Source organism: Nelusetta ayraudi, unplaced genomic scaffold, assembly GCF_046127955.1.
Source record: "Nelusetta ayraudi isolate G7.1 ecotype Tasmania unplaced genomic scaffold, CSIRO-AGI_Nayr_v1 ptg000094l, whole genome shotgun sequence".
Lineage (NCBI taxonomy): Eukaryota > Metazoa > Chordata > Actinopteri > Tetraodontiformes > Monacanthidae > Nelusetta > Nelusetta ayraudi.
In genome coordinates, this window is record NW_027466144.1 from 2543029 (window position 1) to 2561189 (window position 18161).

General features: G+C 47.4%; 2 protein-coding genes across 11 annotated transcripts in view; both read left to right on the plus strand.

The window, feature by feature from the left end:
- Positions 1 to 180: 180 nt before the first annotated feature.
- On the plus strand, positions 181 to 9004 carry ncapg2 (non-SMC condensin II complex, subunit G2). 6 transcript variants are annotated; one of them, XM_076047605.1, is made up of 27 exons: positions 181 to 266; positions 488 to 571; positions 1228 to 1407; positions 1499 to 1613; positions 1727 to 1884; positions 1958 to 2092; positions 2178 to 2272; positions 2347 to 2503; positions 2582 to 2674; positions 2761 to 2886; positions 3327 to 3506; positions 3816 to 3968; positions 4258 to 4480; positions 4560 to 4657; positions 4764 to 4934; positions 5124 to 5194; positions 5313 to 5475; positions 5556 to 5726; positions 6189 to 6308; positions 6417 to 6563; positions 7288 to 7387; positions 7465 to 7661; positions 7850 to 7984; positions 8072 to 8175; positions 8376 to 8476; positions 8584 to 8683; positions 8789 to 9004. In XM_076047605.1, exons 2-27 carry the CDS (start codon positions 494 to 496, stop codon positions 8862 to 8864), a joined length of 3447 nt encoding a protein of 1148 aa, XP_075903720.1. In that variant the 5' UTR covers positions 181 to 266; positions 488 to 493; the 3' UTR covers positions 8865 to 9004. The 6 variants fall into 6 exon arrangements, with proteins under 6 accessions (XP_075903720.1, XP_075903723.1, XP_075903724.1 ...); XM_076047608.1 differs by having other exon boundaries at positions 5313 to 5466; positions 5553 to 5726; XM_076047609.1 differs by having other exon boundaries at positions 5313 to 5466.
- A 1196-nt stretch (positions 9005 to 10200) lies between these two features.
- ptprn2 (protein tyrosine phosphatase receptor type N2) overlaps positions 10201 to 18161 on the plus strand; it is a 115907-nt gene continuing 107946 nt past the window's right edge. For all 5 annotated transcript variants that reach the window (XM_076047469.1, XM_076047466.1, XM_076047465.1 and 2 more), the window contains exon 1: positions 10201 to 10333. In XM_076047469.1, the coding sequence (XP_075903584.1) occupies positions 10249 to 10333 (85 nt within the window). In that variant the 5' untranslated portion in view covers positions 10201 to 10248. The remainder of the gene's footprint in view (positions 10334 to 18161) is intronic.

Below are 18161 nucleotides of genomic sequence, written 5' to 3' on the forward strand. Positions count from 1 at the left end.
AAAATAATACACAAGCTCTCCTATTGGCGGAACGTGCGCAGCTCTTGCGACCGAGACATTGCACGGTGATTTGTCGCCGCCAAGTGGCAAGATGTTGCTACGACACACGACGGCGACGTCAGCGCGTCGGCTCCACGACGTCTGACGTCATGCCGCACTAACCGGACATTAACCGTCGCCCTCCGCTCAAAATTTGCGCGGGTCGAGTGTTTACGTTGAATGGCCGTCGTGTTTTTCATGTCGGATTGCCCCGCGTAGATCTGAAGGTATGTAGCAAAAGTTTTCGGTTGTCGCATGTTTAGAAACCAGAAGGCTACCAGAGGCAGTTTAGCACAGCGGTACAACAGCCGTTTTAAAACTCTGATCGCAGTTGGGCTGCCGTATTTGTTGTGTTGTGTACCTGTGTGGGTGTAGCCTTCACGGTAGTTAGCCCGGGCTCGCGACATCGAGTCTGTGTGCTGTCTTATCTGTCATTTCCCACGGACAGGTCAACATGTCAAAGCGAGAGGAGTTCGTGGATGCGGCCAGCAAGGAGAACGCCGAGGAGTTTCTTCGCTTCATCCGGCTTCATGTGAGTAGCGACCTGCAGCAGCTCACTGTCGAGTGACAGCAAAAATGAACCCCTAGTGGTGTAGGACACTGGTTTGTCCCGTATTTCTGAGATGTCTTGAACATAACTTTATTTCTGATGCAAACTCACGTTCTTTTCCATAGAGTTTGCGTTTAAAACCATAATCCGCTGCAGGCAATGCCATCATTGCGCAACCCATTCACAACAACTGCGTGCTGGCTGCGTATCTTGCGTAGAGTAGGCGATGAATCAGGATCACTTGTTCTCTTCAACTTTATTTATCGAATTCTTGCATCGAAGTCATCCATCCTGCGGTTTATTCATTGTTGTGTGAACAATACTGTTTTTAAAATGAAACTGAAACTGAAACTGATTTGATTTGCTGAGGATGTACTGAGAAATACAATATTTTTGTGAAGCACTGTGTGCATTTGTGCTGGCAGGGGTGTTATATAAACTAAACTCTTCCTTACTTATTTCTTTACTTACTTAATAAATATATTGCATCTACTGCCCCACAGTGGCCATTAAAAATCCCTCACAGTCACAATGAGCAAGAGGGTCTGACTAGCTCAATAAAGGCTTTGCAATGAGTGTTTGTGAACAGTGTCCTGTCTGCTCCGTCTCAGTCAAATTGTGTTTGCCCTCCTGAGCAGAAGGACAAAGCGGAGCCCTTCGACGTGGCGGAGGTGATGCAGGAGATGTCCAGAGGGCAGGTCCAGACTCTGTGGGGGAAACTGGCTGCACTTCTGGAGGACATCCTGCAGGAGTTGCCTCCTGAGCACTGGGAGGACAGTGGAGAGGAGGGCATGGACGTGAAGACTGCTGCAGACCCTGTGAGTTTAGAATGGATGCATTTTGGTTTGCTTTTTTTTGTCTTAGATTTTGTCACATCGCCTTGTTCGTCGTGTCTTTGTTTTCTTTTAGAAGCATGTCATGGCTGTTGTGCATGGTGTGGCGCTCGTCGCTGCGACCTCCCTCGAGGCCCTGCAAGACGGTCACTCCTACAGCGCTCTTCTGCAGATTGCTCACATGCTGCATGGTCAGTGGACCCTCAATGGACACATCTTTGAGTCGGTGGAAGACGTGTCACAATAACGCGGTTCGTTTGAGACGATATCTTGTTAATGTTTGATGTTTTCCACCGGTTCCCAGATGTTCTGGTGGCCCTGCCGATCTCCGAGTCGCCCCTGCAGCTCCAAATCCTCACGCTGTTCGAGGCCTGGTGGAAGAAGGACCTGAAAGAGAAAGAAAAGTTCGCTCTCACTGCCCTCTTAGTTGCCCTGAAGAAGAGCGTCAGTTTGAAAAAGATGGTCGGTGCTTCAGTTCCGCGTCAAATTGGTTGTTGTTTTTTTCGCAGTTCATGAATTTACCTTTTGCTGTCAGGCTGCCGAGATCCAGCGAGTGTGGAATCTTCACGATGTGCTTCTGAGTGTGGACTACGCAGCGGAGGAAACCAAGGGGATGATCAACTTGTTGGAGGAAGGCTTCGTCCAACCCAGTTTCTTTCAGAACGACAATGTGAGTGGAGCGATTCTCACTCCTGACCCTCTCCGGTTTCTTTTTTGGCTGCACGCTATGTGATGATGTCTATTTGTTTTCCCAGGGAAAGCGCTTCCTGGTTTTCCTGTTCAGCTGGAACGTTGACTTCATCTGGGCCATTCACGCCACCATCAAAAACCAACTGCATTATCTCAGCAAGTGAGGCCCTCGATGCTCCAAGAGAGCCTTTTTATTTTGCTTTTGTTGTTTTAACGCTAAGCCCTTGTGTTCAGGCCCATGATCAAACACCTCATTGAGATTTACTACCGAGCCTGGAAGAAGGCCACTGGGGAGTTTAAGGAGAAGATTGAGAGTGTGTGCATTCAGGATTATATGAAGAACGCAATCCTCCTGCACAGATCGTCTCCAGTCATCAGCAAAGTCCGAATGGTAGGCTTCAAATCTTCTGCTTTTGTGACCTGCACACCTTGCTGTCTGTTCCATCCTAAAAAAAAATTTCCTCTGCAGATTTTGTACTACTTCCACTCGAAAAAAGGCTGCGACCCTGTGGAAAAAATGCTCAACGACCTCTACAAGCCCATTCTCTGGAAATCTCTGAGTGTAAGAAGGCGGATGGACAGTCGCACGTGTTGCACACGCGTTGGCGTTTCCTGTCCGCTGAAGTCTCTCTTTTGTTTTTTTTTCAGGTTCCAAACTTTGAGGTGCGTGCAAACGCAGCTCACCTTCTCACCGAGGCCTTCCCCCTCCACGACCCGGCTCACAGCCCCCAGGCTGTGGAGGCCGCCATTCAGAAGCAGCTGGACATGGCCATGGTAAAAAACAAAAATCTAAAGAAAAACTCTTGTAAATTATTAATTAATTATAAATTCTGAAGGAATATGTTCTTAATTGGTTGGCTGGGTAAGTAAAGGTTAAATAAACATAAATAAAATCTATACACATGTGAACATGCATATATGATGTGCAGTGGGGCAAAAAAAAATATTTGGCAGCAACCGATGAAAAGATGAGAGGTCTGTCATGTTCATCATAGGTACAATTCAACTGTAAGACGGAATGTATAAAAAACAAATATCCAGGACATCACATTGTATGATTTGTGAAGAATTTATTTGTATGTTGTGCAGAAAATAAGTATTTAGCACCTGTTTGAACTCGTTATCTGTATAAAAGACACTTGTGCATGCCCTGCAATTTGAGCAACTTTTCACATGTTTACCCAACAAACACCGCTTTCCCTCCTCCTCCTCAGACCCTCCTCGACGACCCTGACCCCACCGTGCGCTGCATCGCCACGTTGGGCGTCTGCAAGATCCTGACGAAATGCTGGGAGCTCCTGCCGCCCGTCGTCATCGTGGACTTCCTGAAGAAGCTGGCCAAGGAACTGGCAAACGACACCAGCTCCGAAGAAGTCCGCTGCTCGGTCTTCAAGGTACAGGGCGCTCTTTTTCTCCCTGCTTCAGGGAGGTTTGAGTCTCTTCCATGGATGTATTATAAGAACTGGATACCTATGAAAGAGGATTAGGGCCACAGGAAGAGAAAAAAAAATATGACTGGAGGGAGATTTCTGTTGAAGTTTTAATGTGTGGTCTCTTGCAGCTGTGTGAAAGCGACGATTTTAAAGCACATTGTCGGATATCGCGTGATTAGAGGAGTTTTACCTGAGTGTGTGGCCACGATGGCGTCTGCAGACAGAATTGGAACATTTCGGAATGATTTACTTGTCGGCTGTTTTTCCCAGTGTTTGGCAATTGTCCTGAACAACCCCCTCAGCCACCCGGCGCTGGAAGAAATCGTGGTCACCCTCAAAAACGGTCTGCACGACAAATCCGAGATGGTGCGCGCGGCATTCCTGGACCTGCTGATCAAGATGAAGGAAGTGCGAGCCGCCAAGGTAGGTCGCGTGTTGGTCAATATTAGATGGAAGTACTTTGAACCTTGACATCATCATCACTTAATAAATTTTCGTGCAAGCCGGTTGGCTTGTGCATAGAGTTTGCAGCACTGACGCTGGGTGTCATCACCATCACTTAATCATCTCTTATGTGGTCAAGATATTTGAATTTATTCACAATTCCAAGGTTTTCACAATTAAAATCACTTTTTTCAGTTAGAACAAAATATCCAACTGCACACCATCGCAGGAACTGATCCGAAGCAACTGTGTGTCCTTCCCCTGCCAGTTTTGGGACGTGTGCACGATCGAGCACCTGCTGGCCCGCCTGGCCATCGACACCCAGTGCATCTGCAAGCGCATCACCAACCTGCTCTTGAAGTCCTTCTTCCCCCTCAATGAGTCGGAGGCGGAGTGGTCCCGCCGCTGCGTCACCCTCATCCAGATGAACCCCATGGCTGCCAGGAAGTTCTACCTGTACGTCCACCTCCACTTGGACCCCACCAACATCGGTAAGCAACCACGTCGGGTGCAGGCAGCACGCAGAGTCCGCATGTCGAGGCTGTCACTGTTCTCGTCCTTCTCTTCCAGTCAAGATGATGTTGGCGATTCACGGCCTCGTCAACCGATGCATTGAGATAGACCTCGAGCTGCCCGACGCGGACAAGGGCGAAAAGGAGAACAGCGAGGTGAGATGGAAACCAGTTTGTGTTTTCTCACGTCCAAATCCTTTTCCTTGGTGTAGTTATAATCCAAGTGAGAATGTTGTTGGTTTGCTCATTAAAACCACCAAAGCAGGCTGAGCCTCCGCTGGGCAAAGACGTAGCGGTGATGTCCGGCCTGCTGGAGATCGTGGTCGTCCTGTGGAAAACCGTCACAAGTTCTCTCCAGAAGAACAAAGAGGCCCAGAAGTACATATTTGAGAAGTTCGGGAACGTCATGCCCACATATTTCGAGTTCTTCATGGTACGTCGACCAGTTGCGCGTCCTCGTCACTGTTGTTGAGCTACCTGTAGCTGCTGCCTTTTGATTTACTTGTGATTTTGTATGTACTGATTTTATTATTTTGATAAGTGTCTGAGTCTTCTGAAAAGCGCTATATAAATAAAATGTATTGTTATTCTTATGAAGTTTCTCTCTTTTTGTGTGTTTCAGGATAAACGGTGCACCGTTGCCCTGGTGGAACTGGCCTCCCTCATGCCCCCGGCTGCCGTTCCAACCTTTAGGTGACTCCAACGTCTCAGCCCGGCTTTTATTTTTTTCTCAGCTGACCCCATCTTGTCTAACAGACCGTGCACACACACACACACACTCCTCACCTTCTCCGTGTGTCAATGTTCCCAGCTGCGGTGTTTTGTCCAAACTGAGACGCATGGACCCGATGGCGGCACCCAAGGAGTACGAGCAGCTGCTGGACTGCCTGTGCAGCTGGGGACAAGCCGGCAGCATCCTGGAGCTGCTCACCGACTGGCTCACCGAGGCTCTGCCCGACAAGCCAGTCAGTCGGGTGTGTCTTGCTAAAATGTCACTCTGATTTAATTCAACACACATACTTGGTTTCTAAGACACTTCTTTGAACTCCAGAAGAAGGCGAGGTCCAGACAGAAGGTGCCGTCTCAGGAGACGGTGGAGGCCAAACCTGGCCTGGCGCTGGCCTACCTTGAGCACCTCTTCAGTTGCCCCTCGGAGCGGGAGAAGGTCCTGGATGTGGACGAGAGGCAGCTGACGCAGCTGCACACAGCTCTGGAAAGATGGATGGTGAGACTGACTGACTGACTGACCTGGTGGTCACGTGACTATACAGTTTTGACGGCTGCATGAAACACGAGCTGCTTCACACTTTTCAGTGGAAACGCCTGCAAATTGCAATTGTACTTTGTCAAAAACCGTCATGAAACACAGCTACCGAAGGTTTCCATCAAAGTGCTTGCGCCTCGCTTATGGTATGGCCTCCTTATGCTCTACCCCTCCATCTAGTGGACAAAACTATTTACAACAGGCAATTAAAAAACATTCAGTTTCTCTTTCTGAGCATTTGACCTCAATTTCACAAAACTGCAGCGATTAGAAATTCTTAACGACAATTAAACATGCGGTTCACCGACTGCCAATATGCGCAGATTCCAATTAAGTTGTAATTGATTAAACCAGGATGCGTGAGCTTGCATCTGCTTTGCTTGTTAACGAGGCAGACATTGTGCGCTCCCCGTGTCCCGACAGTCGGTGTTGTCCATCCACCTTGACTCCAGCACCAAGGACCCTCACTGCCCCAACGTGGAGACGGCGCTCGGAGTGTTCACCTTTCACGGGCGGCTGAGCGTGCACCTGCAACACAAGGACGTGAGTTTTCGCTGCGCGTTAACCAAACTCACCCCTCACCCTTCATCCTTCAATGTTCACGTTTTTTTGTTGTTTTTTTTCTCTCCACCATTTGCTTTTGCTTTTCAGTCGTCGGGGAGTCGAGAATACCTGGCGTCGCTGGAGCGCGTGGCGGCGTGGGTGGCTGAGAGGGTGTTGCCCTTTCTCGCTCAAAGTGGCCACGACGGTGAGGCGATGGAGGAGGAGACCACAGCGCTGGCTGCACACATAACCAAGGTTAGATTTTGCCGGTGACGAAACCCCGAAAGCAGACAGACTTATTGTTGAAAAGCAGTCGAACGTAATGTGGAAAGTTGTTCTGTTATTTATTTCCAGGCTGTGATGTCTGATGTGTCACTTGACAGCTCCTGCTGCCTCTTAATGGTGAAAGTGGAATATTGAGATCCTCTGTTTGAAATTAAGAATTTATTTCTTGGCTAGAGGGGGGGGGGGGAATCATAAATGCCCCTGCCCCGCACCACCACCACCACCACACACACACACACACACACACACACACACACACACACACACACACACCACAATATGACTCATTTCTGTTTTCAATTTTCTATGATGACCTGCTCAGTTGTGTCATTATGCAGAATTGAAAGTTTTCTGGAGACTCTCCGATCTGCTGGGTGCTGAGTTATTGAAGACAACCACCCCCCCGACACAGACAGAAGATATTGCCTCAGTCTCCTCATACCTCCTCCTGCTGATCAAATGTGCCGATTGTCTTGATTGGTTCCATTAGTCGGTGCTGCTCTATCAGATATTGTGGGATCGGGGGGAGGGCGGAGGTGGTGGATGACGCTGCGTGCGTCTTGTTGATGAGAACGGTGGCGGGAGGCCAGCGAAGTTCGCTTCTGACTCGGTTTGCCTCTGTTTCGTTCTGAACGGTGCGTCTATTCATTTGTGGCAAGTTTGTCAAATTGCGTTTCCCTTCCTATCCCGACAGACTTTCCTGACGGTGTGTCGCGACGTCCTCCTGGTGGGTGTGGGCGACGAGGAGCTCATGCGCCACATCCTCCATCTGTGCTCGCTCACCCTCCCGTCAGGTGGGTGCTTCTGATCGCGTTCAAAGGCTAACCGTGCGTCGCGCGTGCACGCAAGTAAGCAACCTTGGTGCTTTCAGAGGCCGGCCACCTGTGCATCCCAGTGGTCCTGTCCATCCTGAATGAGGTGGTCAGTAGCTACGTGCCTGAAGGAAGCTGGCAGGATGCCGATGAGGCCCCGGCCGCTGTGGCCCTGGGCGTGGTGGCCAACATCTTCCAGAAGGTCATCGAGGTCATGGCCCTGCGCCTCAAGAAGGAACCGGAGGAGGGAAAAAAGGTGCGTATAGTGGACACCCGGGAATAAGATGGCTGGATGGATGGATGGATGAATGAACACGAGCAGTCAAGCAGTCGCACTGCTACGTGTGAACACACATGGGATTATGTTGGAAACAATTAAAGTGTGTGTCTGTTCCTAACCCTTGTTTTCATTCCTGATGCTTCCATCTCGCCCTCCTCATTTAGCTGTGCCAGTCCGCGGTGCCTGGTCTTGAAGACTTCCTGGAGGTGGCTCACATTTGGAAGACGGCCCCTCTGGTCGGGGTCTTCTCCACTCTGTTAGCCATCATCATCGTGGAGAAGAGACACTTGCTGCAGAAGGTTTGTCCAGCTAACCACCTTTAATGCCTTTGGATCGCACGCTGCCCGGCACCAGACTGACAGCTGCTCTGTTCTCACTTTGTAAAGATGACCCACCCTGAAGAGGTGATCATGCCAGAGTCGGCGGACGACATGCCTCCTTTATCCAGCGTCCTTCTGTCAGTCATGCTGAAATCTCCTTCTGTTACCAGGTAAAACTGCATCCCTTCTTTTCTCGCCTTATAAATGCTATTTCAGTTTCCAGGTCCCAGCAGCCTCACACAATTCTTGAATTCTTATCTTAAAACTTTAGCAGTTTTCCAGAATTCTGATTATTTAGGCTGCAGCTTCTTGCCCAAATGCTGCTTTTGCAAAAGCAAATGTTGGAATGTTTTATTTCCTTGTCCTCCAGGGCATTTTTGGACGAGGTCAGCTCATCTTTGGACTCCGAAGCCAACAGCAGTCTGACCGAAGTGGTCGCTGTCCTTCACGTGCTGGCGGTTGTCAAACACAGTGAGTTTTTCCAAATTAAAAGCATGTTGTTGTTTTTTTTTAATTATCATTTTCTGAGGCTCTGTGAAGACACAGAACTGTTTGCTTCACCGTCTTTCACCTTGCAGCGGGCCATTGTGAAGCAGCCCTGAAGGAAGCAGCCATATCCCTCCAGCGGCATCTAAACGGCCACGCAGTCACGTCCGTCGACGGCACCGACGTCCAGAGGCAAGTGGATGGAACAGTGCTATTTTTGATGGCAGTCTAAATCTAAAAATGGGAGAAAAAGCCGAATGACTTTTTTTGGAATGATTATTATTTTGTCTCCCACAGGGTTATGTACGCATCATCAGAGAAAACCTTGAATGAGATTCTGAGTTTGCGACGTCCACAGCCTGAGGTCTGTTAGTATCTCAGGCCTCTGCCAAATCAGTGATTTCTTCTCGGCTGAGACGCCTCAGCAGGGTTTTTTGTATATTATTTTGTACAACATGCATATTGATGTGTCTCAGTAACTTATGTTGCTATAATAAAACAAATGGCATTCAACCTAACTGTGTTGTTGAGTTCTTCCACGACGTTCTTCGCCTCTAATGCACTTTGCTGAGTAATAACCCTCCGCAGACAGGCAATAAATCATACTTCGTCTTTATTCACAAAGAGGAAAAAAAATATTTCTTAAGTATTTGCATACTGTTCCGCCTCGAAACGTCAGGACTCAAACGTAACAAAGCCTGCATCTTTAGAAAATATGCAGATTGGGAGGGAATGCTGTATTGTTTGATGCATTTTAAATGTAATAACTGAGCCTTCCGACAATACATGTAGCTGCTACAGTTTAGTTTGCAGTACTCAGATGGCAACATGATATTCTGGGCAATATATTGCTCTCGGATCAAAACTCTGAATGAAACATTTTCAAAGAAACCTGAGTGCAAGAAAATAATACGACTATTACAGCGTTGGTATGATCTTTCCAGTGAATATGAATATTGATGGGTGTTAGTGGTGACTTGTCTAGGGTGCAACCCCATCCACTTGACCTGAACACACCTGGAATAGGTTCCCGAGACCCTGGGCGCAGAACCAATGGCCAAAGAAGACTGCTCTCAGTGTGACACTATGATGTTTATTTCTGCAGCTTTATTCGTCTTTCTTTGGTTCCACCTTTGCTCTGGGTGTCAATACACTGTCATCCTATTCTATATTGTGCATTCTGTGGCTGTATGTTTGATTTGTGTTGTGTTTTCCGCCCATCCATCTTAAATCTCCAGCTGCATTTCCACTCAGCCGTCTTAATAAGCTCTATCCGTCATTTCCAAAACTTCACCTTCTCTTTTGTGGCTTCCGGGCGGTGATCGCTCAGCCAGCCAGTCGTTTCCCTCATCCCTCCCGCCATCTATCCATCCATCCATGCATGCACCCACACCCCTCCATCCCTCCAAGGCGCTGTTGCATGCTGCGAGCATCATCACCATCACCATCATCACCACCACCAGCACCAGCAGCAGCAGCAGCAGCACACCGACCGTCTCTCCTCACCATGTGTGTCTGACGTCAGAACCTAAGGAGGGGCTGCAACTGACTGCTCGCTCTTTGCGGCGCCCCAACGACGCCTCTGTTGTGGTTTTGTCTCTCTGTGTACACACCTCTCGTATTTATTTTCTTTCTTTTTCTTTTTCTTTTTATTGCTCGTCTCGCCTCCCCGTGCGTCTGCACACCGCGTCCGAAACATGCAGTTGTAGCGATGGATTGATCGGTGGCTGCGCTTGTTTTCATCCGGCAGGAGCGCCATGGATTCGCCCTGGAGTCGCGTCCTCGTCGCCGCTCTGGCCGCCTGCCTCTGCTGCTCACCTTCCGGCGCTGACAGAAAATTCGGTAAGCAACACACACACACACACACACACACACACACACACACACACACACACACACACACACACACACACACACACACACACCTATCACACCTCACACACCCCACTGTATCTGTTCGCATCCTCCATCATCTCTCTTCCGCTTCTCCATACGCTCTCAACGCCACGAGGCTGTCCTCTGCTCTTCCTCCTCTTCTTCTTCTTCCTCTTCTAGATCCATCTTCAAAGACGTGCGCGCACACGCCGCAAAAGTTATATAATGTGTGTGTGTGTGTGTGTGTGCAGCTTGTCTTCAGACAGTGTCCTTGCTATTCTTCTTCTTCCTATTCTTCTTATTATTATTTTTCTTACTCTTATGAATATTATTATTCCAATATTTATTTAATTTTGATTTATTTATGTATTAATGTATTCTTAACTTGTGCATCTGTGGGAGTGGTCTGAAGATCCAACCAAGAGAAGTTACATAATCCAACAGGCCTGATGGATGGAGATTGTGCTGCATTTGGTGGCAATTTGGGATTTTTTTTTTCCTCCCTGCAGCCTACTTGATGTTGAACAAACTCCATTCAGGAAATAAAAAATAAAAAAATCATCACATACTGGCACAGAGTGTGCAGTTTTAAAATCATCTTGAATAATTAATTGTATATAGAAAATGTATTTTATTCATCATGACTTGGCTGGCTTTATTATTGTCACTGGATTTCATTCCAACTTCAGGCCTGCATCCTGGCAAATAGCACACAGGCTAAAAAAAAAAAAAAAAAGGCCACTTGAATATCCATGAACACGCTGGGCTCCCATTGGATGAGAACATTTTCAACACACACACTGAAGGTCGGGGGTGCCGTCAAGGCAAAGCCAGCCTCCAGCCGCGAGGTTACACTCTTTTGGCGAGATAAAACTTTCTCCACATACTCAGTAGAAATCAATAAAACACAAAAATCGCTTGCGGGAGTGAATGAAAACCGTCCGCCTCGCGCTCGATCCTCGTTCCAACCGCCACGGCAGAGGCAGCAGGAGTAGGGAGAGCGAGACCTGAGAAGGGCTTCAGGCCTGCATCTCCGTGAAGACTGTGCACTTTAAGATCCACTCAAATATTTGATCACATTAGCCGTCGGGAGAGGGAGTTTTAAGACGCTGGTGGTTTCACTTTCAGACTTGGCTGCCTTTTATTGTCATTATCCTTGATTTGCACTTGCAGCCCTCTGTGTAATTCCAAAGAACAGACAAACAAAGACAGAAAAAAAAAACGTGGCGCAGGTCCAAAGTGTGGCATGTTTGAGACGTCCTCCTCACGGTTCCTGTGCACTTCTTTGGCTGGGACGCAACATCGTTAATCTTAAATTGCTGCTCCCATGTGTGAGTCATTGTCTCATTACTTGCATCATATATATAACTAATTAATATAGGTAAACATATATGTAGGTGCCTGGCTGGTGCTCTGCTCTGTGATGATTCATACAGACGTCATATTCTTTTAGTTATATTTAGAACAGGATGGTGTTTTCTCCTTGCAAAGCCCTCAAAGACACACCCGATTACCTCTGCACAGAATGTTATAGTTGCTCTTATGCATTGTTATTGTTGCCAATTAGGTTAGGCAGCTTCGTCTTGCCGCCCCCTGATCACTGCCTTTTGCCTGATTCGACATCTATCTGTCTGTCTGTCTGTCTGTCTGTCTGTTCCCCTGACAACTATAATCTCAGGGCCACTGCTGAGCGACAGAGGTCATGGGCAGGTGTTTACATGCCGAGCTGTTCTGTGTTTATCCCCGCCGAAGCGTCGGGCTCGCTGGCCTTGTGCGAAGTGCTTCTAAATGAGCGGTTATTCCACGGCACACTGCAGTATTGGCCAAATTGTGTGCGAGTGCTTGTGGGTTTTTTTTTTTTTTTCCCTCCCTCCTAGTTAAAGGTGTTGGACAAACACAAAAGCGCTTGTTAGAAATGATTGTTAGCAGGGAGGCTGCCTTAGTACTGATAGAAGAGGCAAAGAGGGATGAGTGCACGGTCGAGAGGACTGGCTTTGTTTTCGTCCCCTGTTTTAAAGAGAACGGGTTCTGATTGGGGAACAGTCAAAGACAGTCCTGTCGGTAAAAACACATGCATTGGCCTTCCACATTGCGATCAGCGTCTGAAAGCCATACATTCTGCAAATACGGGGCCCCATCTGGAGCTGCAAGGTCACGTTATTCTGGTGAGATGAAATAGGACATTGAATGGGGATCCAGCTCCCACCAAAAATCTTAAATCGTTTAACCTATTGGTTAGGCGATCATCAAAACAAGCGTACCCGTCACCCATATTAGGGGTTTTACATCACCATTGATGAATGGAAACATTGGATGGGCGCTGTTATCTTGACTGGGGACACGGACCACCAGGTCCTTTCATTACGGCAGGACTGAAGCAGCTGTCGCCTGATATACTCAGACAAGTTAGATTTGATTCATTGGCTGCTGAGCTCTATCTATTTCGCCACGGGCCTCTGTCATCCCGTAGGTATCAGGACCGAGTGCTGATATCAAATATCTTTACGGTGGCAATAAATCATATCAAGGGGATTGAAATGTGATCCAAGGGTTTGTTTTTTTTCCTTTTTTTTTTTTTCTTTAAGGCGTCTCAGTTAATGAACGTGACTCGGGGCTGTGTAAGCCAGGTTGGATGTCTTATCCCGCCAGTGTGGGTACATGCTTTGCGGTTTGTGTTGCTGTATATTTCCCAGGATCCCGGGATAGTCATCGCGTGTCCCAGGGGAGGCAGCCTGTTCTGGAAACAATAACAAGTAATAGAGCGCCGAGTAAAGTCACGTATGCAAGAGACAATTACAGCGACGTCTCAAGAGGAGAAATCATTGTTATCTGCATATTCTGACGAGTCTTAGTGCTACTGGCTGTGCCGGGGTAGTGCTGCTCCAAAATGTGGCTCTCTATCATTGTCTGAATTTGCATTTTAATGCTTTTTTTTTTTTTTTTGGAAAGAAGCGGCGCTCTTTTTTTTTTTTTTTACAGAAACAGAACCTACCTGAAACTTTTCCTGACATTTTGGATGTAAAATCTCATCTAGATGCAGCTAAAAGTTTTGAAATGTCAAACTGTGTTGTGTGACTTTTGGATATCTGCAAGCCATTCTTGCCGTTTCATGCGCATCTGATGCAAATGATGGCTCAATCAGCAAAGAGTGATATCTGCAAATTCTGAATTTCCTCTCCTGCCAAATTAAAAATCCAAACAGCTGCAGCTCAATGAGCACAGTTCAACATGACGATCCCGACCATAAGCTGCCGTTGAATGCAATTTATTGTCTGCCTGTTGAATCCGATTAGTATTCGTGTGTTGTAAAAGACTGGATAGAACCGAGTGACAGTACAGCTGCTGCAGCCTTGCATTTGGGAGCTCGGCGAAATTGCATTTGCGATGTGCCGCTGTGTTTCACATTTCGCAATAATTTCGGCAGTTCCTTTTGAATTTTGAGCCATTTTTTTTTTTTTTTAAAGCTTGAGTGGCGAGCTTGAGGAGGCAGAGCGACAACAGAGCAGGCTGTGTGTGTTCCCGTCTTGGGAACACTGCCACGACGGCTGCCAGAACAGACGAGGTGCGGTGTTTTCTTTGTGACTCAACAGATGCTCGGAGGAGTGGGCCGGCTTCTGAGCGGTTATTGAGACAGGGCGAGTTGGAGCGGCTGGCGCTCACTTCCCTCCTCGCCGCGCGTCTCTCCCGGCAAAATGTCAGCGGCTCACGAGGGGGAAGAAAGTCGGATGTGTGTCAAGCAGACGTGGCGAGGCAATCCATCTCCTCCTGCGGGCCCGGTTCAAGGTCAAACGCAGAGATTCTGGGTCAAGGAGGAAGATTGCCGTGTGAGGAAAGGAAGGTTTTATTACATGTTGCGGGGCCTGCCATGCTTTTACAATGTAATCTTCAGTTAAATCACATCTCGACGGGAGGCCTTCTCACTTTCCCCGAGACTTTCAGCTGTGAGCATGTGATATAGTTATTCGACTTTGCTGTTTGTCGCCCCCTCCGGCTCTCGAAGGTGAAGGGGAAGTGCGTGACGGACATTTTCTCATTCGATCCCTCACAGTCCACCTTGTCTGTGTTGTGAGTGCCTCCAACACAAACACAAGCCTTCTTTTAATGACACAGAAGCTGCTTCCGAGTGCTGCACCGACAAATGTTTTCCTGCAAACAACCGATCACCTGCATGTCATAATGAAAAGGGTTCACTTGAGGTTCCAACGTCAGTCGACAGAAGTTTATATCATCTCACAGCTCAATTTTGAAAGTTTTTGTTCCGTTGACTATTTTCCAAGAGTCGAAGCCGACCTGTTTGCTGCCCACACATAACTGATTGAGAAGCTCGGCAGCCAGCAATTGTAAGTGCTCTCGATAAAGTTTCTACAAATTGTCAGGTTTGTGGTGATGGAGCTTGAATAGAGGACTTATCCTTGAGAGGTAAACACAATCAAGATAGCAAAAAAAAAATAATTTATCTGGCAACTGCTCATACAAATGAGACCTCACCTCAACATTCCATCCCAGCACTTCAAATTTTCACCCGAGTTTACTTTTGATTGTCTATGCATATGTTTTTTGAAACACAAATACGATGCACAGGCAGAAAAATATTACCGGTGGCCATTGGGAATATTGTCCTCTAGCACTTTAATTTGCACGTCCGCCCTCCAAAACTCAACACTGTGACAACCTGCACTTCAAATAAGGTTCAATTGGCTCCTCTCAGAGTTAAATGTTTTACCTCGTCTGGAAGAGGGGAGATTTTGCCCCCCGGGTGGTTCAGGTTGTGTTGGCTTATGAGATTTTGAGGACGTCCGGCTGCTCGACGCGCTCCAGTGCCGCACTCGGGGTGCAACCAATCACACCTCCAAAGTGGCGAAGAGAAAATCAACGTCTGAATCATTCATCGCAGGTCACGGGAAAGGTCACGCCCGGCCTATTTCTGGGTCCCTGGTGTTGCCACAGTGTGACGCCTGCCATCTTTAATTCATGGCGGCTGTCTGCTGCTGCCTGACGTTGCCTGGAGCTGGAGTGAGTGGTCGGAAAGAGTCACCTGCCAGCTGGGAACGCGGGGAGACAAATTCTCCAGGGGAGTCTGAGGGTGCTGGTTGTCGGGTTGTTTCACTCTGTCGTTGTCGTTTTCTTCAAATCAATCAATCAGTTTCTAGTTTAATCAGAATCTAAATGAACCCCTCGGAAACACCAAGCATTATCAAGAGAGCATGAAGTCACTGAGGCACCTTCCTGTTTCTGCTTTTCCATAGGATACACCCGCAGAGCTTTACTTACATAATGGTGTCCTCGTCATGTTTGGTAGAGCTTGAGGAAAACAAATGAGAGCGTTGAGGAAGCGCCTAGCGTGGCAAAATGTCTTTGACGTGCAGCACCAGCCCCTCCCAAAAAAATCCTGAGAAAAAAAACAAAACGGCAACAACCCTGCGGTGAAGCGAGCAGCTCGGAGCCATCTTTAATTATAGCAGGGACGAGCTTCTGATGACAGAAGCTGTTTAGATCTGCAGAGGTGATGTCAAGCTGATGCTAATTTGCTTGCAGGTGATGTTCTTCTCTGCTCTCCCTGTTAGACCCCCCCAGGATGCACTCTCACTGCCGTCGTTTCCAAAATGGCTTTCCTGGCTAACAGACCGGGTGTCTGTTTCAACACGGATGAATCAGGCGCCGTCCTTGGTGGCGTAATTACAACAGATGAGATGAGCCAGTGGACCTGGAGGGAAGGGGGTGGGTGGGTGAAATATGTCTTTTTGCTGTGGCGGGCTCCAGACTCCCAGAATCCTCCTTGGTATCGTCAGACATCAGCCAGATGGCATCCCCGGCGTGGGCCAAACCACCTGTGAGGTGACGGTAAACGCTCAAGACGTCTGAGCTCTTGTTCAGCCTTGGGTTCTGGGCCTCGCCGGGGACAAATTTAATGTACCAGGCGAAGGTCAGCCAATCTCGGAGCGTCTGAGCCTGATTCAAGCACCCTCCGCCGTACGGAAAGTCGCTCAACAAACACGTCGGGCCTATAAAGATTATATGAGGGAAGCAATATGATTTGAAATACCAAGCACGCCTCCCTGATTTCGTGGGGACGCACTCGTTTTGTGCCTGACGCGCTGTGTTACCTGAAGGTGACTTCCCTTTTGTGCGCGTTAATCCTCGCCTACTTAGTCGAACAAAGCACTTCCTGCCCTTAAAAGCAGTTAGCTGTAATGAGGCGGGCAGGTTGAGCACCAGGGGAAAAGGACTTTAGATCGCTCTGGACAACACTTAATTAAGCTCATTTCTGCACGCCTTTCTAAAAGTGTTTTCCTCTTCAGCTCATGCAATTTATAGTATAAGAGCAGAGTGTTTCAGTCTTAATAATTCAGTAATACCACACACGTCCATTGCATGCAGCAGACCTGCTTGCCCTCTGAATGATTGATTGATGCACAGTAGCGTTCTTCCTTTGCCTTATTGATTTAACTGAATCCTCCCCCCCCCCCCCCCCCGAGTTGATCAACAGCATCCACTATGATTGCATTTTAATTAAAAGCTGCCATTTTAATCATCCCCATGGCCTGCTGCTGCAGGAAGGAAAGAGGATGCAGCGTTATCAACACCGCAGCCTTGCCTTATCCCGCGTGCACGCATTCACACACGTGCACGCAATGACACAGTGTCTGTCTAACTCTGCTTGGCTGGATGCTTCATTAAATGGAAGGTCGTAATTAATATTGAGAGCTGACAAGGCCCTGCACAGAACCCGGTGAATTAAGCGGGGAAAGCGACAGGGATGTAAAGTTGAATGAAGTGACACTAATTGCAGAGTGGCGAGATGCTTTGGCTGATGGGATTGGGCGTCTCAAATCTAAAATTATATGTTTTTGTTTTTTTTTTGGGGGGGGGGGAATTGGTGCTGAATGGATGCAGCTGCTCAATTTAATTAGCAGTGCACAATGACCTTCAGTGACCTTCAGAGTGGCCACCGAGACTCTACATAAACTATTTACCATTGTAATTGTCATATATTTTGCCAAAAGTTGTTGATTCAGTAAAATAAAGTTAATAAAGTATTTATTAATATACTGTATTGGTTTTTATTGACCGTACAGTGGTGCGGCTGAACGCCCAATGGCGACATCTTGTGGCCAATCTTTATATATCTATGAGGTGTCCTCGCGCAACCTGAAAATCAATTACTGCTGATTGTCAGAACACGGAGACATCTTAGTCGAGCAGAACGGGACGGCAGAATACGAAAACAAGAAACAAAACAACAATAACAAACTGTATTTGAAAACCAACGAAGGCGTTGGTTAGGAAAACAGCTTCGAACCCGTTAGCCAACCTGGCTAGCTAGCCGGCTAGTGAGTCGAAATTTAGCGGCTATCCAACACAGTAAGTGTTTTTGTGCCTTATCAGCTCTATTAATTGTGTCATTTTGTCATTTTAATTGTTTGACATAAAATTAAATTGTATGTGCCGTGTGCTATTAAATTCGGCTCTGACTGCGTGGTCAGTGTGGGTGCTTTTAATTTCTGTTAAAGTATGATTACGATATTATGATACTGTTTTTGGTTGTTTAAGCGTCATTTCCCGGTATTCCGTCTATTAAAAAGTAGGCTTTAAGACATATGCTCAGTTGGTATTTTGAACTTTGAACATTTATCCAATGTTAAAGCTCTTTAATTGGACTGTATGAATGTGCTACCTGAAGGTTCCGGCTATCAGTCAATTGTTGGCAAAATATTGAACAGCTTGGATTATAACAGCAGCAACATTTGTTGTCTAATGCAAAAAAGCTACATGTTCGTCGGCAGGCATCTGCAGT

Coding starts and splice junctions, on each gene's coding strand:
- ncapg2 (XM_076047611.1), top strand. CDS start 494: ATGTCAAAGCGAGAGGAGTTCGTGGATGCGGCCAGCAAGGAGAACGCC. Junction 1,408..1,498: donor TGAAGACTGCTGCAGACCCT/GTGAGTTTAGAA, acceptor GTTTTCTTTTAG/AAGCATGTCATGGCTGTTGT. Junction 4,935..5,123: donor CATATTTCGAGTTCTTCATG/GTACGTCGACCA, acceptor TGTGTGTTTCAG/GATAAACGGTGCACCGTTGC.